The 27,958-nt window shown below is 35.0% G+C and overlaps 3 protein-coding genes across 8 annotated transcripts in view; 2 read left to right on the top strand and 1 right to left on the bottom strand.

The window, feature by feature from the left end:
• Positions 1–2,159, top strand: part of aru (arouser) — a 62,467-nt gene extending 60,308 nt beyond the window's left edge. For both annotated transcript variants that reach the window (XM_072300181.1, XM_072300182.1), the window contains exon 14: positions 637–2,159. In XM_072300181.1, coding sequence (XP_072156282.1) covers positions 637–789 — 153 coding nt within the window. In that variant the 3' untranslated portion in view covers positions 790–2,159. The remainder of the gene's footprint in view (positions 1–636) is intronic.
• A 1,330-nt stretch (positions 2,160–3,489) lies between these two features.
• LOC109031721 (uncharacterized) lies at positions 3,490–18,613 on the bottom strand. Its single transcript, XM_019043417.2, has 10 exons — positions 18,208–18,613; positions 16,898–17,160; positions 16,143–16,260; positions 15,378–15,598; positions 14,927–15,094; positions 14,234–14,353; positions 11,580–11,740; positions 10,507–10,649; positions 8,297–9,511; positions 3,490–6,902 (listed from the first exon to the last, which is right to left on the bottom strand). Exons 1-10 carry the CDS (start codon positions 18,313–18,315, stop codon positions 6,480–6,482), a joined length of 2,940 nt encoding a protein of 979 aa, XP_018898962.2. The 5' UTR covers positions 18,316–18,613; the 3' UTR covers positions 3,490–6,479.
• LOC109031722 (galectin-4) lies at positions 16,994–26,503 on the top strand. Of its 5 annotated transcripts, XM_072300186.1 has the most exons (8): positions 18,657–18,822; positions 20,034–20,181; positions 20,432–20,520; positions 21,023–21,230; positions 21,801–22,121; positions 23,056–23,190; positions 23,810–23,866; positions 24,218–26,503. In XM_072300186.1, the coding sequence occupies exons 3-8, from the start codon at positions 20,435–20,437 to the stop codon at positions 24,377–24,379; spliced, it is 969 nt and encodes a 322-aa protein (XP_072156287.1). In that variant the 5' UTR covers positions 18,657–18,822; positions 20,034–20,181; positions 20,432–20,434; the 3' UTR covers positions 24,380–26,503. The 5 variants fall into 5 exon arrangements, with proteins under 5 accessions (XP_072156286.1, XP_072156288.1, XP_072156287.1 ...); XM_072300185.1 differs by lacking the exons at positions 18,657–18,822; positions 20,034–20,181 and adding an exon at positions 16,994–17,277; XM_072300187.1 differs by lacking the exons at positions 18,657–18,822; positions 20,034–20,181 and adding an exon at positions 18,297–18,319.
• The last annotated feature ends 1,455 nt before the right edge of the window (positions 26,504–27,958 follow it).

The following is a 27,958-nucleotide window of genomic DNA, read 5'->3' on the forward strand; positions in this document are numbered from 1 at the left end:
TATCCTGTAGAATGCGTCAAAAAGCGAATTTTATTTATAGTTCCCAACCTCCCTGGGAAGTTCTGTCCTGGTTTGTCTCATCAATCACCAACACCGTTGTTACCAAATTCGACCAATTAGATCTGTTAGTTTTCGATAGGTTGAACCTTTTTTAGAACCACCTCGCATGGTGGTACCAAAATCATGCACCAACACTGCAATTCGTTAGTCACCGAATCGGAAGTTTCGAACACAAATATAATGGCAGCTCGGAGGTTTGAACACAAAAATAGTATCGAACCTCTAAATAAAATTCGCTTTAAGTCACTAACCCATAATAGTCTTGCCCAAATTGTCAGGCGATATTGGTCCTCGGCCATTAATAATCTTATGAAAGGATAGTGAAACTTGATGGTTTTCCAGGTTTTTTTCTCTTTCATTTTATTTTAAATTGTCTGAAAATTTTGAAATTACCATTGTGCTTATCTGACATGAGAGTAGATCTTGAAAATTTATCGTGGATTCAAGCTTTGAAAGAAAAATTAGGAAGTTATTCCTTTACATCCTATCATGTCACTTGAATTAAATTGTCAACTTTTCCAACATGCTCTTAAATCTGTTAATTTTTTTAATTGATGTATTTCTCCTTGCGTACAGGATACTCCAAGAGGAGAAAGAGAGAGCATGGGAGGCGGCTCAGAACTCTCGAGAGGCACTCGTTCCCCGCCAATTCCACCCCCTGCTCCAGCGCCGGCTGAATGGGTGCGCAAAGAAAGACTCGGCAAGAAAGGTGAATTCAGATACTTCTAAAATCCATTGTTATAATATGCTGGCATAACTAATTATGTGTAATCACAAATTTCTTCTAAATAATCGAATTTCGTTTCTTGTCTTGTTGCATTATCTAGTTTGTTTCAAATTAAATATGTATTTTAAAGATTGTTATGTACTTAAAGAGACTATTTTAAAATATTTTATTCTATTTTGTGTCTTTGTATTGTAATTAATATATTTTTACATCTTCTGCAATATTTTTTTATAAATTACCTCCAGATTAAGAATGAACATTAAATGATATTTGTTGTCTACTTTTACTTTGTTTTTTAACAGAAAAATGTTGCATCGCAAAAAAATTTTCAACTATTGTGAAAAATTGTCTCCAATTTTATTTTTATACATAAGAAACTTATCTATTCTAGGCATGCATTTTTTAACATGCGGGTTCTTGTTATGATTTTTCTGTCCGTAGCTGTGTCACTGTGTGCCCATCAATATTTATTACTAATAAAATTTTTGACCATACTTAGCTAGTAAAAAAAGAAGCATTGGAGCCATTGATACCTATGCTGTAATGCTAATCCATGTGTGCATTTCAATAAATTTTCTTAATTTTCATATGTAATGTACGTTAAGATAGACGAATAGACAAAACGCACAAGTGTGTCATCCTTGTAACACCGGCTGTACACTTTGTACATGTAAATCTGTTCCCTCAAACATAGCTGATCATCAAAGTCCTCAAGGAGATAATGAAACTCACTTTAATTTACTTAACCAGGGTTTATAATGAAGTCTTTGAGGCAAAAAAGCAATTAGATAAGTTAGAATTTTACAATCGTGTTTAATAATTACCTACCATTAAATGCAGAATGTATTCAGAAGGTCTGATTTATGGAAGCCTCGAAAATTTCACCTTACACACCTCCATCTAAACAATGCGTTTGAGCAACTAAAAAGCTCTGAGCAAGTGGATCTATTTTAGGGGTGGCACTACTTTGCTCTACCCTCGCTCCCCTTTAAATAAGAAGACATCATCTTCTTAGAAATACACCAGAGCTGTACTATGAAAAAAGTGAAAGCAAAATTAAAGAACCTCGGTAAGCTCTACAATAAAGTTCAAGCTTAGATAGAGGAAAGTGAAAGATAGGTAAACCTCTCTAAAGAAATCTATATGTAATGAGGTTGTAGCTTTATTGTCTGAAAATGTTCGTTTTTTGTCGTGACTTTCTGTCTGTTAAACCTAAAAAAACTAAAAAAAAAACCCTGTAAAATCCTTTAGACTTGTACAAAACTCCATCAGTTCATTAGATCATCATGTTAGAATTAGATAAAATTGAACTGTCTGTTACCGTCCAAAAGTGTATTAAAATTTTCTAAATATAAATTCTCTCTCACTCAAATCCTTAGAATTTGTTTTTACTTCATTTCCCTCTTCTATTGTTCTGCTACTGATCAGTGGTGTTCATCAAGCAACCAGTCTGAATATTAGCATAATTGATTGATGGAATTCAAGGTGGAAGAAATAATCTTCTATACTATAAGCTCCGAGGCCTCCTAATTTTGCGTAACTGGTAACGCTCAGTTCCAGCATTCTACCGGGCCGATTTTCATGATTTTTGCGGCTATCGACGGGCAATTCTCTCTAGATTAGCCCGTTTTATTCAGTTTTTCAAAATATGACCCAGGTTTTTTTACAATACGTAGTAAAGTTGCGAATTATCCCATTTAAACAATGTAAATTTATATTTTTTGTCATAGTTCGTTTGAGCGTTCTACCGGGCCGATTTCCATGATTTTTGCGTAAATTGACAGGTAATTGGCCCTAGATGAGCCCGCTCTAATCAGATTTTGGAAATAGGACCCAGGGATTTTTAAAATCACGTTATAGAAGTGAGAGAATTTACAGAACGCTCCAGGACTGCTACCGCTATGCGCAGGAGGATGCGCAGTGGTCGAGGAGGTTGCGCAGTAGCTGTTTGGCCTGCGCATCAGCTCTATACTTATCTACACAAGATTTGCGCTGATTACCCCATACCGAGCAGTGGCCGAGGCGTCTAAGACGTCGGTAGCGTCCACCTGACTAAAGGTGTGGGTTCGATCCCCGACTTCTAAGATACTAAGTTGTTACCTGATTATCATTTTTCGTTGTTTTACTGCAATATTTCATCAAGCAGTCATTCCAAAATGCATCCTCTTGACTTCAAAAAAAAAATTTTTCTCTTTATTCATCAAAACCAAAAATTATTTCATTCTAAAAGTAAAGTATACCTCATATCGTAATTTTAACACTGATAGGAAGGTAAAAATAGCGGCCCATTGATGGCGCGGAGCGCCCTCAGGGGGTTGGGCCGCGTAGCGGCCAGGGGGCATAGCCCCCTAGTAAATTATAATGATTAAGTATTTAAATTAAATAATTAAGTAAAGAGATTCCGTCACGAATTGCTATGTTATAAACCATAGCTTAGTCACTAGAGTACGAAGAAATATCATGTAAAGAATAATGGGGTAGGAAGGAATCAGAAATTTATGATCTATAAGTTTTCCATAGGTAGTTTATTTTTCATGAAAGAGAACAAACTTGAAAAAGTAGAAAAATGTCATTAAAAAATAGGCTAACATTTCAAAAATAAGGAAGATTTCTTCTTGGTAGCAGTCTTTGTTTCTTATAAAGAGGAGTTCAACAAATGGAGATGCCAACATGCAGCAAGTCCATACTGAGATAAAAGTTCAAATTTAAGGGGCGCTCAAAAGTCCTTAGAGCTTCACAAGGTCTGTTTTATGTCAATAATACATACTTTCAGGAGTATTTCCACATTGAATAATTTATTGATAAGAAAAAATTTCTAATGCAACTTTCAGGTCTTAAATTTTTGCTATTTTCCAAGTATATCATTTGAGAATGATAATGATAAATTTCATTCAAAGGTATGTGAAGTCTATTCTTGGGCCAAATTTTGATGGGTCCTTCCACTGGTACTTACATATACTTAGGACGAGTTAATGACTCCATTTGAGTCCATCCTAGTGCTTCTGATTGGCCAGTGATGCAATTTGGACTCGTTGACAGGTTTTACTTTTCTGTCTTAAAGTGCCGACAAAATACAGCCCTTGGTTCAAATTTTTTTGAAAATAAAATTTGATTAATTTGATCCGGTTTCAAAGCACGAACACAGGCATCGGTAAAACCTAAGAAAGTTTAATAAGAAAAAAATATTTGTCTTTTAAAAATTTAAAGTAGCTAAGTGATGAAATAGTGACCTTGATTTGATATTCTTTTTATGATGAGCCGAAAGCTTGCTTTGTACCGACTAGACAATGAATCGATGCTTAGCAGGAAGAATTAAGTAATGAAATCGGTCAACAATAAAAAACTTAGAAATTAGTTCAGTCAATGTCTGTTACCGCTAAATTACATATGTTATCACAAGGACAATTCAACATTGTTGTAAAAATAGATAAATAGATGGTGGAGTTTGTAATGATTCTGAATATAAAGTTTTGAAGAACAATCATTTTAGGAACAGTCAAATCATTCTTGATCGCACTTCCATACTTTCCTCTCCTGGAAACCAAGTGCACATTGACACAGAACTCTTGTTCATTTTACAAATTTTAACAGAAAAAGATGAGCAATACATTTGATCCATACTAAATTTAAAACTAATTTTAGAAATATTACTTTCATTCGATGGTTCGTTAAAAAAGCTTGTGTCCAAAATAATCACAGTTCAGAGATGCTTTTCTCTCCAGGCATAGAGTAAAAATTACATTGAATTTAGAGATCCCTTTAGATATTATTAGAATATTAAAGAACATTCTATTAGTTGACTTTTGGGCCGAAAGAAAAACACAAAGGGCTCTGTGAGACTCACAGGTAATAAATCAAATTTTTCATTCTTACTTTATGATTAGTTACGTAAATCATCCCTGCATTTCTATGAAAAATTGGAAGTGAAACTTTCATTTACAAATTGTAAGAAGCCTGAGAAATAAAAATTGTACCACATTAAATGTATTTCTAGGCAATCAAAGGAGGAATTGAAGGTTCATAGGTGCATAAAATCAAGAAATTCTTAGTTACCAGGTCCCTCATTGGCTTGACTAGAGTTGTTCCGAACACATATTCTGTTCGCAGGGAAATTCGCCGACTGGCAATGAACTCACACTTGTAATTACAATGAACTCACGTGCAAAAGATTTGATCCACCTAGCTCTGCTCTTTGCAGATACTTAGGAGTTATATTCGATATTTATTATTAATAAATGGTTTTACGGTCTTACAAAAAAAAAAAAATTGCAATTTCAAAGAGTCCAGCAGAATATTTCCATGATAGGTCAGAATGTCACTGAAAATACCCTATTTGATACTTCTTACAGTCAAGGAGTTTTTACAGGGTTCAATTGGATCCCTTAATAAAGCTGTACTGGCAGTTTCCTATGTAAATATCATTCAAAGAAATTGGTAATTAATAGAGTATGTGGTTAAATTCATGAAAATAGTAGAAGCATTTGATTTGCTTTAAAATTAGTGACAAAATTACGAAACTTACAGAATACACAGATGTATATTTAGTGATTCAATTCAGCAAGGCAAGATCTGCACCGATAAATTAAATGATTTAAAGCTGATCATAGCCTTCAAAGACCTTGATTTGTCATTCATAAAAAATCAGTACGCAGATACTCATTTTCAAATTCTCAGAGAAATCATGGAAACTTAAGTCAATGGGATAGTCTCCAATGGCATGATTAAATTTTAGGACCTTGCCAGAAGTCCATTTGCGGGACAAAATAGAGAATTTTCCTTCGAAACACGACCTACATCCTTTTAAAGCAAGGTTTCCTTATGAGCACATTCTGATACATAAAAAAATCTTACTTTGACAAAAAAAAAAAAACATATGATCGTTACAAAAAAATTATAGCACCCTGTGTACATTCATAATAAGGCAAAGCTTCAGAATCTTTCATAGAATAAGTCTCTCGGTGTTGTTGCTGTAAACTAAATTATTAGAGATTGATTTAACTAAAAAGCATTAATAAAGAAACATTGTTAATTCTCTGTTGATCAATCAACTTTTTCTGATTAAGTACAAAATAAAACATTTCGCAGAAATCTCTTTCAAAAACGAAAATACTTAAATCATCCCCACCAAAATTTTTTAGCTGATTCTTAACTTGAATGATAAAGACAAGACAAGATGTAATATATTTCCCTTTGTGGGAAACAGTACCCTTTGAAGTCCATGCTGAAGTTCTTGCATAGGAGTGAAAAAACTTAATATTTCTTGTTATTCTACATACAAGGCGGAATGACAGTAAATGCTCAGATCACTACCGCAGCAACAACTTACAGAGTCTCGCTTCAAAAGATACTCAATTGTTTGTTACTCAGCACAGAGTGCATTTTTGTTGCTAACTAGAGTTCCTTAAAAATTTACTAGGTATTTCAAGATTTTCAAGGTACTAAATAAAATTCTTAAAATTTGACACATAGGCAAACTATGTGCCAAGAAATGAGTCTGCAATGCCGAGACATTTCTTTCATCATTCAACATGCAACAGGAACTGTTACCTAAAGCTATGATGACGAACATCTTCTAATGCCCTTACAAAATGAAGCCACTGTACACTTCTAAAACATTAATCAACTCGTAACAGAAAATAAGGACTAAATCCAAGGAAATTCTGAACAGAGCTCTCAAGTTGTTCCGTCGAGTTTATCGGTTTGTTAAAATAGGTTCATAACTGGCCAGTAGAGCCAAAGATGAGCTTCTGAAAATTTGAGCTCTTTTTTGGTCCCCGAGGGAGGAGAAAATCTTGTACAATGTTAAATGCGACAGAATAGAATGAGGTGAGATTTGGATGGCCAGTGATGCCAAGAGCAGCGCTTCATTGGGCTGACCAATCGTAAGTAGAATGTATGAGACGATCATGAATGGACTATGTCGGTATTCTTTGGGAGATGCACTTACCGCCTGTTGCAAGCAAACAACTGTCTTCCCTGCATCGCCTGAGTATCTCCAAAACAAGGCTGAAATCGTTGCAGTGCTCCAAATATCTGAATCCTTTAAGATTGTTTCTAGATAGTCTTTGATTCTGTCGGCACTTACATCATCACTGTTTGCAGCTATTTTCAAGACCTGAAGACAAAAGGCAGAACAAATAGCAAAATTACGACAGGTTACCACTGACTACTTTACAGAAAAATAAGAGAAGGGAAGGCTGCGGGAAAAAAGGCGGGTAAAGAAGGAAATTGACATTTCCCGATGGTTACATTTTGATGAGGAGTAGCACTGGAAAGCTATATACCTAAATAAGGCAGGTCGAGTAAAAGGGGGGCATCCATAAGCGCCGTTCTTGGGCCCATCCTCCTTCCCCATCCATCCTTATTACTGGCCTAAACATGGATCTGAAGGCTAGTTTCTGCAGAAAATGCGGAGTTTTTGACTGCATACCCACAAAATCAACAATTTTCGTCAAAATCGGCCATCAGACCATTTGTAGGTCAGTATTAGACTAAAGAAGAAACCGGGAATGACCGAGTCATGATGCATTTCGTAAAATATAGACCTTTAATGAGGAAAAAATTATAAATTTGAGAGAAGCCAGATAGGGTGGGCTAAAAACGGCCCTTAGCGACACTCCTCCTTTGTTCATAACTGCTTAAAATGTTTCTATCTAGTCAAAATTCTAATTACAAAATTCTCGTCTTAAAATTCTTGATGACAGTAGGATATCAATGGCTACGGAACAATAGCTCTTATCAGCAAATTGACAATTTTACAGGACGAAAGAAGAGCTTCGCCATTTCTGCAATTCTGAGGTTAAAGGACCCCGCGCACCTCTTATGGGAAGCTGCACCATGAAAGAACGTTAATTTATTTATGTCATTCGATTCTCCTCAAGATGCTGATCAAAAGTTATAATTGCGCCAACTTTCTACGATGCACCGTTCTCGCAAAAAACCGCCGAAAAGATTCAATTATTCGGTGATAAAAAGCCAGAAAGATTCCTCATTCCAGTACTCGATTGACAAGCGGCTGTGTGTCAGTGAACATTAAACGGACGCGTCGAGAGCGGGAGGAGGGGGATAGCCCTAGGGTCGGCAGGTACAGATAAGAAGACGGACACGCGCTACGTTTTTTCCTTATTTACATCGGGCCTGTTCTCAAATGCTTTGTTCTTTTTTATTCATTGTCGCCGTATAATTGAATCTCCTTGGAGGTTTTTTGCGAAAACGGAGCATCGTAGAAAGTTGGCGCAATTATAACTTTTGATCAGCATCTTGGGGAGAATCGAATGAGATAAATAATTAACGTTCCTTCATGGTGCAGCTTCCCATAAGAGGAATGTGGGGTCCTTTGCGATTTTTTACATATTACGGTGTTCCCTGCAGAATTGGAAAAAACTAAAAACATCAACTTGTGTATTTTATACTGTAAAATGCGGCAAAATTGCTAAATTATTTTTGCCAAAATTGTTAGTTAGGCAGTATTGTTCCGTAGGCATCGACGTTTAAATGTTGAATAATTACCTTCAAAAGTTTCGGTTCTGGGGTCATTGGCTTCCCCTCAGTATATGTGTCAACAGTGAGATCTGGAATGATACTCTCTCCAAGTTGGCATTCAAGGCTTCCACTTTCTGTCGAAGAATCAACGGTGGGTGGAATATTCAGGAGTGATAAAAGACTGGCACTCATATCAGCCTGTGAAATGTTTTCTAAGAACTCATCCTCATCGTTAATTTCCTCTTTGAATAAAACAGATAACTGGTCATCATCATGCAGAGCGGAAAATTTCAGTTCTTGAGCAACTGGATCTGTCTCTTTGCTGCTGAGACAGAAATGTTTCGAACATTTTGAAGCGAGGTTGATTTCAGCAAAGTTTGGTTCACTCAGTCTAGTTTTGGAGGACCTCAATACCTCGGAAATAAATTCAAACTCTTGTCGTAGGATTTCACTTGCTTCTACTGAATCGATAACCAGTCCGAAAAACTTCTCTTTGTTGAGAGTAACAACATTACTAAAATCGTCATGGAATGCAATGGTCACTTCAGAGTGTTGTAAGGCTTCTTTATTAGCTGCCAGTCTCTTAAGATTACTTTTAATGCTTTTAATAAGGTCGGATATTTTCTCTTTCAGTTGGAATGCTTCGTCTACATTTCCTACAAACGTTCCTACGTTTTCAAATCCGACCTTATTCCGAGTGAACTGACGTAGCTCTACGTCCTCTTTAAAACCAGAGAAACTATTTTCGTCTCTTTCACGTTGATCTGCGACTTGACTGAATGCGTTATGATCTCTTCTAGGATGCTCATCTATTAATAATTTTCCGGTTTCGAAGTATGGAAGGGGCTGAACTTGGACTACTGGTCGTACAATTTTCGGTGCATCCGAATTTTGCTCTCTACCGCTTACATCATTAACGTCAATTAACAATTCAAGTTTGCCATCATCATCTTCATTTTCCACGCTAGATTTGAGACTATCGTTGAAATCTGAATCAGTTAGCAGGGCTTTCTCTGAGGGACTAGAATTTCCTGAGGAAGGCTGTCCGATATTCTCCGAGACGTCAGTTTTTGTGTCTTTAAAACCAGTGGCACTTTTACACTGTTCGCTTGCTGAAGTTTTAATGCTTTTGACGGGTAATTGCAGTTCATCTATATTCTTGAATTGAGGAGACGAGGCTTTCACGTTGAGCTGTGGGGGCTCGATAGCAAAATGCAGCAGCTTTTCATTGATTTTCAGGATCTGTGTGGGTAAAATAAAGAGGAATTAACACTCTAAGAATTGATATGACAAAGTAGAGTGGACAATAGGAGTAATAAAGAATGAAATCCGGAATCTTGATATTTATTTCTACAGTTTTACTGTTAATGTCCGGATAGCCACTTTGATGAAGAGAGCACGCCGATTTACAGTTGCAAAAAAATACCAATACTAGCTAAATTTCAATGTTACTTGATGTAATGCTCTTTGAGATCTCCTGAGCAAGATGAGTTTTAAGATCGAATTTTCTTTGAGCCAATATTGAGAGAGGCGCAGTTGAAACAGGAATTTTTGGCCCTCTTAAGCACCTTTTCTAGTTGAGATGGGCAGTTGTCACTATGTGTATGTAAACACAGTGCCGCACCCTGAAATCATTTGGAAGAATTTTATTCTTTTTTATCAGTCTCATCTTCATAGCCAGCCAGGAAACAAAAGCTCTCCTAGATCACAGATAGACGTTGCAACATTTTTATTAGATGCTGCTTTAAAAATGCTGAAAGAGTGACTTTCTAGCCCTGCTTTTGTCTAGATAGATAGGCACATAAAAAGGTTGATTGTAAAAGCTTTTCTTGCATGTAAGGCACATCACATCATATAATATCAAAATTTAGCCAGTGTTGGTATCCTTTCAGAAAAATTGTTTCCCTTAAATGGGAAAATTTTAGGAAGCTAAATGCTTAAGATTATTAAGGAGTCAGATAAGAGGTTGAAAGTAATTTTGCCGATAGCAATTAGTAATGTTGATGAATAGTGATAGATTTGCTTTCCCTCAGCCAAAATTTATAGAAGTATGGTTCAACAACTGTCTAAGACATTCTACGTACACTAAAAAAAACTAGCATAACCTATTCCTATAAATTAAAATTTAGGCTTAGATACCTTAATTTAATTCATCTCAAAAAATTCAGTAGTTATAAAAGTACTTTTAATTCAGACGGCAGTACATATTGGAAAGAGAAACTTTAAAACTAACGTACCTGTGAGAGGGCATTATTTGCTAAAACTTGTAGCCTGATTTTAGTTTCTAACTGTTTTTCATGCATGGATGACAGTTTGTTTGGTATGAAATCACACTTCAGAATCAATTCACCGTCTCTTTTATTGTAGCCGCATGTTTTACCTGGAGCATAAGAAAAATAATTAGGAAAATACTTCTCGACCTGGCTGTTAGCATATAAATAATATATAACTCTGCGCTCAGAGGAGGAAAGTATAGTAAGGCAGAACCTCTATTATTAGACTCAATATAGCTGAGGGTCAGGCCAGATGGCTAAAAATCAGAATGATATAATTGTCGCAATTTTTGCTCCTTAACATTCTGGATTAAGTTTAAATGCATTCCATCCAAATGTCATCTGAATAGCGCTCGGTCTATTGATGATGCTTCTTGCACCATTCCAGCCTGTTTTTAGAATTTATTTACACACCCCTGAGATGAAACAGTATATGAATGAGCCAGATAATAGAGGTTCAATTGCATGAATTCAACATGATAGGACTGATTCAATGTTGAAATGAAATTTCAGCTAAAAATTATATTATATTGCTGAACAACAGACAAATACCATTTTCTGACGACTGAACGGAGGTCAAAAATAGGTCCAATAAAACATAAAACTTTTTACTTATGAAGTAGCCATTTCCTGACTTCAATATTTGAATAGCTCCTGTCTCATCAGATCTTCAAATGCAGGGTAGGCATTCTTGATGCCAGAAGATGCGACACAACACTGTACTCATGCAATAGCAGCAATAACTTAAGTCGTTTTCTAGATAATTGGACATATTTATGCTAAAAGGAACCATGTGCACTTGCAATATAGTTCCTTACAGCATAAATAAGTCCAATTTGGAGTGGTCTCAGCTAAATTGGAAATGTTGATCCAAATCAAATGGCAGTCAAGTATGCGAAGGACAACATAATGTAATGTGTCCTTAATTGTATCAAAAACTTCAATTTTGTCTATTTCAACCAATGTTGGCATTGTTTTGTTAGAAATTTTTCTTCATCCCTTCAATGATAATGATTTTACAAAAGAAAATAACTTACTTAATAAACTCTTGTTCGCTAAAAATGATGAGACAGCATCTTGCCGGATTAATCGCAATTCAAGAGGCATAACTTGACTTAGTAGCTCTTCATGCAATTTTAGCCACTTCATTTGGAGTTCCTGGTACTCATGAGAATGGTGCAAGATATCGTGTAAGTTGCTATTGCAGGAACAAGAAAAAAATATAAGAATTAGTAATAGAGTCGGGGTGTCTAACTATCTACTAAGTCGTTGTTACAAAAATCATTGTTTCTTCATTCCCCTATCATTCTTTTTGTTGCTTCTGCACAACTTCCTTATTTGAAGTGTTTCCTAGGATTTTCGTAATTTTTACACCTTTTCTACCTGTTCCTGAATTAAGTGCATTTTAAATTTTGAAAAGGACCGAATTTTTTCCTTCGTCAATTATAGCTCTTGCAAATTTGTTTGACATGTAACAAGAAGAGTTTGGTGATCCTGCTTCTATAAACGATTACTAAAACGATTATTAGAAGGCTCAGAAACCAACCCAAAACATACAGATTCTAACTGAAATTTCACAGGAACATAATATTATGAACTAACAAGGGGAGCTTCCCAAGTGTAACCGGAATTTCGAGTTGAAATTTCGCATGAAGATACTAGAGATGATTTTAGGGATGCCGTATCTTTTCGTTTTTTCGAATGGGGTCGGGAAAGCCCTCAAAAAAAGGGCTAAAGATGCGGAAAAAACGCGTGCGCTAGCGGCACAAGGTAAACATAGGTGATAGAGGCACACAATCCATATCAGTACCGCATGGCCGAACGGTAGCGCGCTCGCTTCGCATGCGTGAGGTCCTAGGATCGGATCCTGATTACAGTGCGTAATTTTATTTTACTTTATGCTTGTTTATTTTTCACTTACTTTATTTTGCACCATTCGCTCCGCAAACCGACTTACGAGGTAGAACACGTAGTGACTGAAGATTTTTTACATATGCTGATAAAAACTCGAAGTTTCTCTTGGATTGAAACGTTATATATAATTGAAAAAACAAAACGCTCTAAAACTCACCAAATTTCGTTGCCAAGCTGAATTTCCGGAGTATCAGTCGAATCTGTATCTGTATCTGACTGATACTCCAGAAATTTAGCTTGGCAACGAAATTTGGTGAGTTTTAGAGTGTATTGTTTATTCAATTATATATAACGTTTCAATCCAAGAGAAACTTCGAGTTTTTATCAGCATATGTAAAAAATCTTCAGTCACTACGTGTTCTACCTCGTAAGTCGGTTTGCGGAGCGAATGGTGCAAAATAAAGTAAGTGAAAAATAAACAAGCATAAAGTAAAATAAAATTACGCACTGTAATCAGGATCCGATCCTAGGACCTCACGCATGCGAAGCGAGCGCGCTACCGTTCGGCCATGCGGTACTGATATGGATTGTGTGCCTCTATCACCTATGTTTACCTTGTGCCGCTAGCGCACGCGTTTTTTCCGCATCTTTAGCCCTTTTTTTGAGGGCTTTCCCGACCCCATTCGAAAAAACGAAAAGATACGGCATCCCTAAAATCATCTCTAGTATCTTCATGCGAAATTTCAACTCGAAATTCCGGTTACACTTGGGAAGCTCCCCTTGTAAGTGGGAAAATGGCATTCCTTCAAGGTTATCTTTTTAAGTTCATCCCAAATTCTTCTCATTGGCTTTCCGTGGATTTTCCCACCAATTTTAAAAGTGATGACTTTTTTTTCCTTTCTTCGTTGACCTTTGACCTTCAGTCATTTTCAATCCTTACATATTTTCCCATTTTCTGCCCCCTCAGTTAATATTTGAAGAAAATTCCAAAATAGAAGGTGAATGGTTGTTGTCAAGAAGGAAGAAATTGAAAAACGAGAAAGCAACAAAATTTGTTGAATACCCAAGCTGAAAAAGAAAGGGTGCAGTGGTGCACCTGAATTTTTCTCCAGTGTTATAAGTACAAGGTATCGGTTGATTGTGCACAGTCAAAAAGTTTCAATTATAATAATTTTATCTTTTTTCATCGATTTCTTTAAGATATCAGTCTTAGATTAACAAAACTTCAAGCTTAGGTTGAGATACTTTACTATATACTTGGTATGCAGACAATATGTCTACAGAAAAAAGGGCTACAAGGAAAAGGGCTACCTTTTTTAATCTACAGTCAAAACGTCTACATTAAAATGCCTACTGAAATTATGTCTACAGTCAAATATGTCTTACGCCATTAAAATGTCTACGGTTTGTATGCCCAAGTAGAAAACGTCAAAATATATTCGTTGGCCACTAAAAATATATAAAATATATTTGTACAATAAAAAAAATAAATAAAATATTTATAAAATATACATGTTGATATTTATAGGATTAATTATTCGCGAAATGTGACTCAAAATTTTTACGCATCAGATTCTGCAGCATCCATAGCCTCGTCCTGTCTTTAGGGATACACTTTGAAATGAGATTCTTATGAGTCGACATAAATACGTACTTTGACATTTTTGGAGGAGGCAGTCAAACCAAAGACATTTTGTTGCCGCAGACATATTTTACTATAGACATTATTTTAATAGGCATTTTCATGTACACATTTTGACTGTAGACCAAAAAAGGCAGCCCTTTTCTTTGTAGCCCTTTTTCTTGTAGACCTACTGTCCGTAAACCATATACTTACTCTCGCAATAATTTTAAATTTGATTGATGTTTCCAGTTACACCCAACAAAATGACGGATTCTTTGAGCTGCTCGCCAATCAGGTTGCAGATGAAGGACATTGTCATAAAATACAATTGACCTAAATAAAAAGAGAAAATAATTCTCATTATTTGACTTTCCTGGTGCATGAAAAAGTTTTTGATGTTTCTCAATACAGCTATTGCTTTAATTTTAAAAACTGATGGACCAATGAGAGACTTTTAACGAGAATTCAGTGTGTTAGTGTATTTCATGGCTATGCTTCAGGTGTCATGACACTTCATGCTCAATGAAATCAAATATAGGATTTCTTTTGGAATTGGTTTTCAAGGCTGCTTAATTTACCTCATAAGTCATACATTAACATTATATCTTTCTCTATTACGTGAAATCAAAATTCACAATGAATTCAAAGTCTTTATATTATATGTAAAACAAAACCTGACAAATAGAAGCTAGCTTCACTCTGAAGAATATTCCATAATATATCAAGCAGAGATGGAATCCAGGGACTTTTTCTATGCAACCACAGCTGGAAACTTGATACAGTGGCAAAGTATCCAACAGTCTTTTCTTGAGACGGGCCCACAGCAGGCCCTTGACAGACCCCTGACAAATCCTCCACACGCGAATCACTAAATATTCAGCTCAACATTATAAAACTAGTATTTACCGGTTAAACTCTCCCAAAAACAGGTATACATTTGCTAAAGTGAAATGTATTAGCGGCTTTTGAGGTGCATGATCCAGTGCAGCATGCAATACAATCGCGGCTTCAACTAGGTACTCATTATAGCGCAAGAGAGAACCCAAATTCAGCAGGGATATATCTTTGTACCGTCTGAAACCAAAAGAAGACCCATATCATTATAAAATTTGTGAATATTATGGAATAATTTCTGTAGTAAATTTTGGTTATTTATTTGCTAATTCTTTTAGTTCTGTTTTTTTTAGACAGTTGAAGAAAGTAACATGTATTTTCTAAATGGAATCTGTGATTCTACAGAAAATTGTCACCCAAATTCCTGATGTTCTTTGGTATCCTCTTTTTTCTTTCATCCTACAATAATTTATAATTTTTCTTAGGCAAGCAAAAACTCTACCACAAAAACAAAAGCAAATACCTTGATGAAAAATGAACAGCTCGTTTTGCACAATCAATTGCTTTATTTGGTTTTCCTTTCTTCCTCCAAAAAATGGCTGCTAAGTTGTAATGAAACCAGGATGTACTGTTCATCGAGAGTTCATAATTTAAAATTTGACCAATTTCTGAGTATTTAAATATATCACTTGGTAACTTCTCCACAATTTGATTATCCTCTAGATGCCACTCCTCTGTCAAAACCTAATAAAAACAATTTCCATTAAAATGTTGGCAAAAGAAATATGAATTAAAATTATAAAAATAAAGAAATACTGAAAACACAATACGTCAAAACTTTAAAAAACCATGAACGCATTGAAAAATATCACAGGTCACACCTATGGAATAAATGATGACATATTTTAATAGAGAATAAAAGTAGATACCTACGGATCTGAAATGGTTGATATCATCTTAAATTTTGAATTTATTTTGGACGTAATGGAGTAGCAAAAATGCAGCACATTCTTTTTAAAACTAAATCCTGTATTATATCATGACTTTATAACCCAAGGCTCTCCCACTGTATAGGATCAAATTTTCAGATTACAAAAAACTTAGTTAATAAAAATGTATAGCATATTGGCCATTATATTAATGTAAATATATTTTAATGCTAATATAACCATGACTTTGGAATAAAATTCTGGATAAAGAGGAGTTTTCGGTTTTGTTTTAATCAAGTCGATGTTGACAATATACCTAAATTGTACTGCTGAGTAGAGGAGTGGAAATTGAAAAATACCTGCAAATGTGGAAAGGTGGCCAAAGAAAATTCTAATGATGAGAATCTTGAACAATCTGGCAAAGATTCTAGATGCGAAGCAGTTTTGCCAGGACTTGACTCCAAACGTTTGAACTCTCTGTTCAGCAGGAAAAGAAAGAAAAAAATTAAATTTGCGTCTACATAACTTGCTGCATAGAGGAATTTTTGCAACAATAATTCAAAATTCAGCCCCTGTTCTTGATGATGATGATGAAAAGTTATAGAATACAGGATTTGAGAGAGGAATAAGGTTAAAAGGAGATTAGGGTTTTTTAATTGTAATTTTTTGATAATGAACCTAATCTTATCTAATCTTAAAAATGTATATCACTAAACTCCACCCAATTTTCAATCAAACATTTTCAAACTAATTACAAAGTATAGAAAGGGGGAAAATAAAAACCATTGCACAGTTGGACAATTTTAACCTTTTCAATAGTTATGGCGTAAATCTTTACCATCACCGGTATGTTATGGAAGTAATAAGTAAGTGCGACAATACATATGATGATTTAAAACATTCAAAAGAACTCATGGATTTGTGATGATTTATTTCCAGAATTAATAGCAGATGTGTTTCGACCAAGAGCTCTATTTAACATTTTAAATCATAGTGATTGTGCTAAAAATTCGTGACACCATTCAAATAAATACAGTGATAAATAGATGACAACAAAAAATAAGTACTAAGAGAATTGAAGGCAAAAAGTACTTTGTGGAAATATTGAACTTACTCTAAGTCTTTTCCATCGTCAAAAAATGAGAAGGCCAAATCATCAGCATTCAAGGGCTCATCAGTGTTCAAACAGTCTGCATCCGTTGCATATAACTTGGACTCCACTTCTGTTACCCCGTCCAAGTCAAGTCTTTTACGGTTAATCATAGATACTTTCTCAAGCATCTGAGCATAGTACTCTTCAAGTTTTTCTACTCTCTTTTCTTGATTTAGGAAAGCGATCAGATCATGAGGAGCTCTTAGATGATAAACAGAGTCAAGCTAAAAAGAAAAAACAAGACTTCGAATCACATAAATGGTCAGTGGGGTATCAAATTTCCATGGCTAAAGTGCAAAACCACATAACTACACAGCAGTAATAAACAACCGATACGCTTAGTAAGTATAGCTCTGATGAAAGCTTGCGTAAAAATTTAATGGATAAAAATTCCAGAACTTGTTGAGTTTCCGGATTCTGTTATACTCCAAAGAAACATTGGATAGAGGAAAACAAAAACTTTCAAAGGATCGCTCTATGTATGATTGATGAAATGAGTGCAGCAGGGATCAAACTATCCACTAGTCTGAAATGAGTGTGTACAAAGAAGATTTAAATCCGTAGCCATTTGGCAGTAAATCAAAATTGAAAACATTTAACTAGCTCGGCCTTCATAATTTATTGCTACGGTGAGCAGCAGTTTAAATAGAGGCAAATAGGTGATGACACTCAAAATCTAAGTGCACACCTCTATTTGTGAGGTTACAAATTTTTAAAAATATTATCGATGAAGGAAAACCAACTGTATTTTGATCTATGAGATTTTGTACATTCCTGAAACTAACAAAGTATGAGTAACTAACAAGTAACAAGTTTGTGCATTTCCTTAGAAAGTATGAACTGAAATTAAGAGCAGAACGTCTGAAATACTGCTAGGAAGATCGGTCTCGATATGATTTCATTATAATGAACTAAATACCTGTTGAGGGGGCAAAGGTCACCAAAAAAGCTTAACCCTTTAATATCCACAGGTGTTTATGACTTGGCAAAATTTGAACATATGGTCGAAAGCTTGAGATATTGAACAATTGCCAATTCACTGTCGGTTAAACTTTGAGACCGATCAATTTTCTTTCAGTGTAGGACTGTGATGTAAAAGCACTTCCTCTGTGGTCGCACGTGAAACAATCTTAATGAGCACATGCAAGATTAATGGGAGACTTTCCGCTGGACTGATGAGACTAGACCAGAAGTTTGTCAAATCGTGATTGACATTTAATGTGCTGAAAATTGAGAGAGACTTGAAAGTCTAAAACAGAGGGAAAGCTCACCTGCGACTGAATTTTGCCATTCTCCGCTACAATCCAGTGGGAAGAATTTACAATCCTAAATCTAAAGGTTACGAGACACAACAAAGATGTTGCTGAAAATAATATCATATTGGTGAGAAATACTCTTTTACTTCACAGGAAAAATAGAACAAATTCTTTGTGAACTGAGCACATAGTTACTGCAAGTTATTACAATGCACTCAATCTTATCCAAGTTCATATCACAGCGTTCAAGCACAGTGCAAAAACAATGTTATGAATTTTTTGTCAAAAAAATTGCTGAAAACGTGAAAAACATTGGCAAACTACGAAATGATAGAGGTTAGGGGCCAGTTGTTTGTGTTTCACTAAATAAGGAACCATCTTTTGACGTCAGAGCTCAGGATTGCGTCATCACTTTAGCTGCATGGGGTTGTTTTTATTTATGACAGTTGCACAGTTGTGTTGTGGCTCGTTGAAAAGCAAAGCAGGAAAGTGAAAGAGTTTTGTTCCATTTCCTTACTTCTCGTATTACATTTGCTCCAGTTAGAATTTTTTACTTTAATTTACTCTCACATTTTTTCATATATTTATCTGCTATCACCCTCTGCTCCAGCAATGGCTGTTTATAATCCGGTAAGGCCTCACTCTATCCAATATTTTTCAAGAGATGATTCATGTTCTCTCACACACGGATCACATATTTGCATCATGCAACTGTATTGGATCTCCTCAAAGTTCAGAATATTAATTTTAAACGTTCAGAGACACAAATCACTAAGTCAATTGTGTGTCAGCAGCTCAACGCTATGTATCAATGATTTGACCCCAGAAGTTTCGGGCACATAGACTGGGAAGCTACCGCAGACTCTAATATCTCAGTCTTATGAAATTATTAAAAGAAAATACCCATAAACAAGTCATCTTGAAGTGCGCTGTAGATTAATGTTCCTCAGTGCACGGTGTATACCTAGTCACTTTCAGAAAGTGATTTTGTCCTTGATATCCAAAGACGTTTCGTTTGTTTACAAACTCGCACTAGAAGATCGTCATGTGACGATCTTGAATCGATGCAGAATTGTTACATGACAAATTTAAGCATATATTATTGGCTCATTTTGAAATTTCAGATTGGCGGGAAAGATCGGATCGCTGGATTGATCTTTTGAAAGATCGATTCTTTTGATCGGATCCTTGAATTGGATCGTTTCTGCCTAGCCAATTCAGATCAATCCTGGAGAATTGATTCTCAGTCAAAGAATGGCCATCACTAGAACCTTGTTAAAACTTGTCCATAGTGTTTGAGTCAGGAATCAATCTCTGAGTAACTCTGAATGAGCGTCGTTAAACAAATAAAGTGCGTCATCGAAGTAAACTTATCTGATGCTGCTTGGTTCTTCTGTTTATTAAATGCAACTCCATTTTCTCCTTGATTTTTTGAGACTTAGGGTCAGGTAAAGATGGTGAGCATTCATATTCAAAACAATGGTTCCAAACAGTTGACTGCAACAGCGCACCCCTCTATGCGTGCATTCCGGAGCCATCAGCTGTGAGTGTTGACACAAATGAGTCTTGACTTCTTTCTCAACAAATGATGAGTGAGCTCTAAGTCAAAGTCCAGCGAGGATGATGGCCCTTTTAAGTCAAACTTTTCTTCAGTCTCATTTCATTGACGTCAAACTTATAGTATAAATAATCTATTTAAGATAAAAATGCAGGTCTTTCTGTTAAAAGGAAACTTTCATACAGGCCAAAGCAATTTTTTTGTAATTCGGCAATAATAATGTAGAAAATATGCATATTTCGACGAAAATTTGAAATTTTGTTGGTATTACTTTAAATTTTAGTTGTGAATACCTACATGAGCGTTTCTGATAACTTCATGAAAAATTGGACAAATTCAACCAGAGGCAGCTTAATTAGATCAGACAACACCTTATTTCTTCTCATCTTTCTTTCCGCCAAAAATTAAGCAACATTCAGACTTAATATCTCGTAAGTATATTCTTCATAATTTGAGGGAAATTCAGAGAAAGGATGGAGAAAGTTTCAAGACATTATGTTGTTTACCTCTTTGTTAAACAAATGAAATACAACAGGAAGTTAGGCGACATGAAATGCATTCAAGCTGAAATCCCTCCAAGTATCCTGTGTTCACAAGTTGCAGATGAAAAGAGAAGTTCCTTGATTCCTGTTAAAAGGAAGTTCAATTTATCAGTTTGATGTTTTCTTTTAAATTTTATAGCCGATGCCGTATGTTGGTCCTATTCCTGGTGGACTGGCACCTGGTAGCACGTTAAATATTTCTGGAACCTCAAGTCATTCAGCTTCAAGGTATTACCATCAGATATTTCCAGAATTTCCTCTTGATCATTCTTATTATTCTGCTGTAGGTATCTTGTATTCTGTAACGATCATATTACTTACTGCAATTGTTTTTGTTCCATTAAATTTTTCTTGTGCAGGACAACCTATTTTCTCTGTGGCATACCTAGTTGCAAAAATTATTTGTAAAAAATTGCCTAAAAAAAGACACATCTAAAGCTGTGGAGATTCTTAGAATCTGCCAAAAAACACAAAGAAAAACAAAAATAAGTGAAATGAACAACATCTTTTACTCAGGGGTAAGAATGTCCACTTAATTATCAATAAACTATTAAGGCAAGTAGGTATCCCTCCCAATTCAGGTTAGAAGCATTAAGAGCTGAGAAAAATGAGATCAAAATAAATTTCCTTGTTTCATTTTGAATTATTCAGAATACTTATTTTTTCATGTCAATCAAATTTTACCATATCCATTATAAAGCATTAAATATCAATTTTGTGACTGTTTCAGATTTGCTATCAATCTTCAATGTGGACCCAACATATCACCTAGAGACGATGTTGCCCTTCACATAGCCCCAGATTTTATTCAGAGCTGTGTTCTCAGAAATTCGATCACAAATTTTAACTGGGGCATTGAAGAACGTCATGGACATTTTCCTTTTGTCCGAGGTCAGCCTTGGAATGTAATCATATTGTGTGAGGCCACTGGTTTTAAGGTGAATTATGCTTATATTCTCGTTTATTCATAAAATTTGAAATGTTTACAAGCAAAACGTATGTGTAACGAAAAGTGCTAATAAAAGAGAAGTTTAGGTACGTGTAAGGATAAAAAAATAATCCTTTTAATACTTTGAGGCAATACCTTCATGTGCAGATTTTTTCGTCGCCCAAGAAATGTCTTCAAATTTTAAGTAGAAAACTAGACTCTCAGCTGATTGTTACAATGATAATTAATTAGATAACTTTGGGCAGAAGTATGAAATCATGATGCAACATTTTTAAATGAATGACAAATGGTATATTGTTCATTGATTTGAACAGAACATTGATTTTCAATGCTCTTTTTTAAGGATATCAGAATATCCAAGCGTATCCTTTTGAGAATTGTTGCATTTTTGAAATTTCAAAAAAGAAAACTCAGCACTGCTCTAATTCATAATGTACTCCACCCAGTTAATCTAATGTATTTACCTGGAACAAAAGGAAGAACAAATGTACTAACTAATCATTCATCTGCATATTTACTTGCCCATAGTTCATGATGTGTGTCTCATTTGTCTCATCAGATTGCTGTCAATGGTCAGCACTTTACAGAATTCCGACATCGAATTCCATTCCAAAGAATATCCCATGTGGCCATCGATGGAGATACAGTGATCTCTTCAATCCAGTACCCTGTGGGGTCTGGAGGTATTGGATTTATGCCTCAGCCGTCTGGAATGTCTTACCCCATGAATCCAGGCATGCCAACTCCCATGTCAAATCAAATGCCTGGGTACAATACCCAGCCTAATTCATACCCCTACGGAAGTCAACCTCAGCATGGAAGCCATTCTCCTTATGGTGGTAGTTCTCCATACTCCCAGCATAAATCTCCGTATCCACAGGTATCTTAAGTGACGGCTATTCAAAATTTCAGTAGAATCAATTGGAGTTTTCTTATATTGTTAATGACCATACAATACCTGTACACAGAGGCATATATTAAGGGGTTCTTAGTTAGCGAGTTCTAAAGTACTTTAAAATCATAGCAACAGCAAGTATTGAAACTCGTCTTTAAAATTCTGATGAATAATGGAATTATTCATCATGCATACATTTCTGATGGAAAACTCAAAAGGTAAGTTTGAAAACAGATATGCTTTTGTGGGCGTCCTGGGAAACAATCTGAAACTTTGCAATTTTTCCAGCTCATTCCAAATGCAGTAAGGTGTCCACTAAGCCTGAAGAAAATTACTTTAAAAGAGAGATTTTTTTACAGTGATAGAGTGAGCTGTTACAGTAACTACATTTGAAGTTATTTTGTATCCAATATTTAAATGTATATTTCTATGTTGTACAGTTGTATATATTTTTGTTCTTTATCAACAATCAGGATGACTTTTATACATATTCAAATACAGAAACGCGATCAGTGCGAATCAGCAAAAACCAATAATAAACATCTTCTCAACACCCTGACTCAGTTTGAATGAAGTCATCACTGATATAACGAGCATCCTGAAAACCAACCAGTGTAACTTTTATTCAAAATACAACAAATTGTCATAGGACCTGCCTCATAATTGCTTTAGCTTTATGTTTGCTTCCTCTTTTTATGCTTTTAAATGTTGAGAGAAACACAATGCTGTATCTGCCTTGAGAAATTTCTCATTCCATAGAATTATTAGAGCTTTGGAGCTAATGATCGACCAACTCTCATTCCACCAGACTGAAATACACAAGAATTTCAGTTGTTTTTATGATGCTCCAATTGTTTTTCATGTCCGCTTTTTTTCTTGCACTATTTTATCCATTTTCAAAAAATTTCTGTGTTTGTAGCAACCTGGATCATATGTGCACCCAGATCCCAACTTACAGAAACACCACAACAACAAAGGTTTCCTCTCCAATGCTGGTGCAGGTCTGGCTGGTGCAGGCTTGGGTGCTGGTCTCCTAGGCAGTGTATTAGGACATGTAGGTTTTTCAACTCCCAGTCCAAACAATTTTTGTAACAAAAAGTTTTATCATGTTGATAATTTAATTTGTCAAGAATGTTCACATGCTTGAGTTCTCGCTTTGTGTCGTCATTTTGTAGGAAACATTTGCCCACCTTTCATTACCCTGTATGTTAAAACTGGAGGATTCCCTACCCTCCATATATTTAAATTGGAGAATTCACCCGGTGAGAGGCAGCTTTTTCATAATATTTGAGTTTATTAGAAAATGTTGCCTGCACGATCATCAGATAATTCATGGACATTTTTGTACTCTCCAAGGTCTTCTAGTTTTAACTCTGATTTTTCTGTCGATAAACTGAATATAAAGGGCTAAGGTCATGCTACTTGCCACAGCTACTTAAATTCTTATTTTGTTCTACGTTCAAATTATTTAGCACACTAATATCAGCTTCAACTGTTCATTTAAACAAGAAGGGCTATTTAAATTATTTGTCTTGCTTGGTATAGCCTCCAAGGGTTCATTACTGTGCACTGCTATTAATTTCGTTAATCTACAGGCTTTCGTATCACAAGCTTCTCTTTTATAATTCCCTTTTCATCTACCTTAATTTTTCATACCTCTTGTTTTCTTTCAGAAACATGGTGGGAAAATTGCAGCTCTTGGTGGTGGCCTAGCGGCCGGTGCTCTAGGGGTAAGAAATTATCAATTGAGTCATTTCCAAATCTTCCTTAAAATGTTAAAGTTTCTTGAGCTATCTAATGTATAAAACTAGGAGGTTGCATAGTAAGTTGATTCCCCCCTACCCTCCAAAACCTAGACAAACAGACAACACTTATTGATCTTAGCCATGAAATTGTCTTTTGAATATAATAACTTCATCAAGTCAGTCTGAATGCAGTTTAACTACATCTGGATGGATTTGTTTTAATAGGAACTATGTGCAAATAAATGAAATCAAGTGGCACTATGATTCTCTTTTACACATGTTTATTCTAAACTTTTTCTCTTGTTTTTAAAAAATAATTTCCTTTTTTCTCCTCAGAAAAAAGCTCTAAAAGCTCAGAAAAAACATGCAAAAAAAGCGTTGAAGTTTGGTCTACCAGTTGCCGGAGTTGGGCTTGGGGCATACGCTTTGCATAAAGGATTCCATGGTAGCAGCTCCAGCTCAAGTAGCAGTAGTAGCAGTAGCAGTGAAGAAGAATAATATTTTATGTTACTTGCAGGTCAATAAATTATTGCTAAGAAGCTTGTATGAGGTTATTAGGGTCAAACTAGTATCCAATAAGTTTTAAAATTGCAAGCAAAATATTGAGAAATATCGGATATTTTTATTTTAAAAAAGTGTTGTATTAGCTCCAGCTGTCAGTTTCATTATGTTTCTATCAGAAATAATTCAATAATTTTAAAACGAAAGTGGATAGTTCCTGAAAAGCAGAATGATGGCATTTGTTTAATGAGCATAAGATGAATATGCCCTTTGAATGCTCTAATTTTGTTCTCTGTAAGAATCCTACTTTTGCCCTGAATTTCCTTTCTCATTTGTGATGAAGATTTTATGGTATCTATAGCCACAACTGGTTTGGCGGTCTAATATTTAAATCACCTGTGTGGGGAAAAATCGAAAGTTCCTGTAAATAAGGTCAATATGGTCATAATTCTATCCATATTACCAAAAAATCTAACTCAATGGAAATCAAATTGAATAAAATTTAGTATGTTTTTCATATTTTGTACTCTAACTTTTAGTGAAAATTAAAGTAACCCTCAGTATTAATTTTTAGGGAACTAAGTGCTAATAACATAGAATCACCATTTAAAAATTTGTTTAATTTAAAATATGAAATGAAACTTTTAACATTTATTACTTTCAATACTAATGAAAAATTTTAATTTTTGTACTAAAAATTAGTTAGGTACTTACCCGTTTGGGCACACAGGAAACCATTTGCTCACATAAGTCAGGTTTGCAATTCTGGAAGACTTTCATTCTTTGTCCAGCATTTAGCCGTTTCTTTTTGAGCCTGTCTTTGTTGTAGTTATTTGCATTTCCTGAATGAGGAGTTCCAAAATAACTTGTGACAGTTCTCTAAACTTTCGTTCATGTAAGACAACTCTCTAAAATTAGGGGCAAAAGAAGGCCAAGTATTAAAAGCTTCCCGATTGATTCTGATCTTCCTGAGTTTCTTAGTATTTTTAATGTTTTGATCTAAAAATGAACGCCTACTGTGCCAAAATCAATCAAAACTTTGGAATAGTTTTTCACACTTCCCATACTATCTGAAAAATACATGAAGTCATTGAATTAAGAGTTCACTGTCTCATAAAAGCTCACACTCTTCGTTTTTGAATCTGGAAAGCCGAGTCAATGATTCATTTTTATTTTCCTCTTGTCGGATTATGCAAGTCTGAATGTTAAATGGAAGGTTGTTAAAAGCCTAAGTAAATGGAGTTTTTTTTTTTATTCCTATTCAAATTGTAGGAAATGGTATGCCTTAATATACAGTCTGAAATAATCAGTTGATTTTTATAGATTGTTTTTTAACTGTAGACATGGAACAATTTGTGTTTTACTAAGCAGGATTTTATATATTTTGTAGCCTGTTGAACTGAAGGGCTTCCAATTTTTCAATTGTCTTCAATGAAATAGGATCGATATACTGTAAAACTCACACAGTGACCAAAATTCCCTCCAATTAAAAAATGTCCCTCTCAGTAAAAGATATTGGCTTTTATATTATATTGCGGAAAATGACATTGAAGGTTACCCAGCAATCTTAACTGCTGTATTTGCCTCTCAGTACTTTAAGTTGCAGTCTGTTTTGTTTTAGTTTAAGTATTTTATGCAGTTGACGCATCCATTATTTGTTACCTTGAAGTGTGTCAAATAATTGACATGTCCTTAAAAAATCTATTGAAGTGGAAGGGACGATGGGTATGAACCCATTTTTTTTGTTATGCTGTTTTGCATGGAATTGCATTCAATTGTTTTATGAGCAATCTCATAGTGTTATTAAGCATAAGAATATTTCAACTTATTCTAAAATCATGCCAAGGTTGGAATCAGAAAATGTTAAATCTACTGATGAATATTCCTCTTCTTTTTTGTTGAAACTTAAGGAAACCCCCCTCGTAAGATACAGAGGAACATCAATCGAATGTCCCTGAATCTAAAATCGTGAATAAATCATTGGCTTTTAAGTCCAAAAGAATGCATTTTGTCTCGATTCAACCCCACCTGAAAATTCTGTTGAACTATATTTAATTTTTTTAGTTTATTTTTGTATTTGTTATTTTTGTTGGTAATAAATATTTATTTTGATTTTTATTATTATAGAGTTTTGTTTGTTATCAATTTCTTAATTAGTTAAGAGTGTTTGAGTGATAAATAGAATCAAAATAATTGCTTTCTAGTTTTTTATGTCGAACATACTACTGCAATGTATCAGACGACGAATATTACCAGTGGAAGTTTTTTTCTTACACAGATGCACTGGTGCAGATTCTTCGAAATTTTTCTTCTTTTTTTTGTCAAGGATCTGGTCCTTTTTTTTCTCACAACACTTGAAACCGAAAAAGATTTCATACTAATTCAGACATTTTGAATACTACTCAACTTGAAAAGAAAGAAGAGAAAAATCTCTAATATTTTGAAATGCTACAAATTCAGGTGTATTTTTTTGAAATTTCCTCAGCAATAGATAAAGAAAATGAAGAACATAAGCTTTTTTCATCACTATATACTGCTCAGGGAAAGAATTTTTAGGTAACCGGTAAAAATTTTAAAAGTACACAATGACACTGGATCTAAATAGTTTCTAAAATGATAAAATAGCTTTAGGCACTGTAAAATATTCAACCCATTACTTTATACGTCTCTAGCTTTTCAATCCAAACCTAGAAACCAAGGAAAATTAATTGCTTTATGTTACATTAGTTCATCCACCCAACCAAAATAATGTGTATTCAAGGAGATAGAATTCTGGTACCTCGGAAATGGTTTTGAGTAATTTTTTTAAAGAAAAATGAGCAAAAAACCTCTGAAATATAGGTGCTTTTGATCTACTTACCCAGGAGGGAAAGTTTATGTGAAGAGGGTCCTTTTTGGAGGGATCTCTTTAATGGAGAATTTGCAAGGGTCTGAAATTTGATGAATTTCCTGTTTAAGTGGAATCCTCTGAGTGAACTGAACACGAAGATACCCTTGATTCATAAATTGAGCGATTATTAGAGGAGATATGACAAAATAACCGATTCTGCTAAAATACATGTGTTTAAATGGGAAATGCCGCCAGATGACGTCACAAGGCGGCGCATTTTCTCACTTTTAAATCAATTTTTCTCCAATTTCCCATGTCAGAAAAAAATTATGAAAAATATTGCGAACTCAGCTCATTAGGCACTTTCAGATGAAGCAATAAAAAAATTGCGTGCAAATTCTCCATTGAGTAAGTACCTGGCTTCCTCAAAATTTTCAAGTGGTCACTTCTCTCTTGTGACATAGGCACCTAAGTATCAATCAAGCAGCAAATTTTAAGCACAAAGCCACATAATTTGCGCCCACTTCTGTATCCACCTGTTTTAGAGTCCCTTAAAAAATGGCATCTCGTGTAAGAGGTGTCCCTGCAAATAGTGATTGCAGACTCGAAAGTATTGCAGAATTTTCTGATCATAGCCATACCAATTTATGGGATGGTTCCTTAGGTGTCCTTAAAGTAGGTATGTACATAAAGGCACATTATTGGGGTGGTTAAGATGTGTCTTATGGGGGAGAGGGGAAGGTGGG

This window comes from Bemisia tabaci, chromosome 4, assembly GCF_918797505.1.
Source record: "Bemisia tabaci chromosome 4, PGI_BMITA_v3".
Lineage (NCBI taxonomy): Eukaryota > Metazoa > Arthropoda > Insecta > Hemiptera > Aleyrodidae > Bemisia > Bemisia tabaci.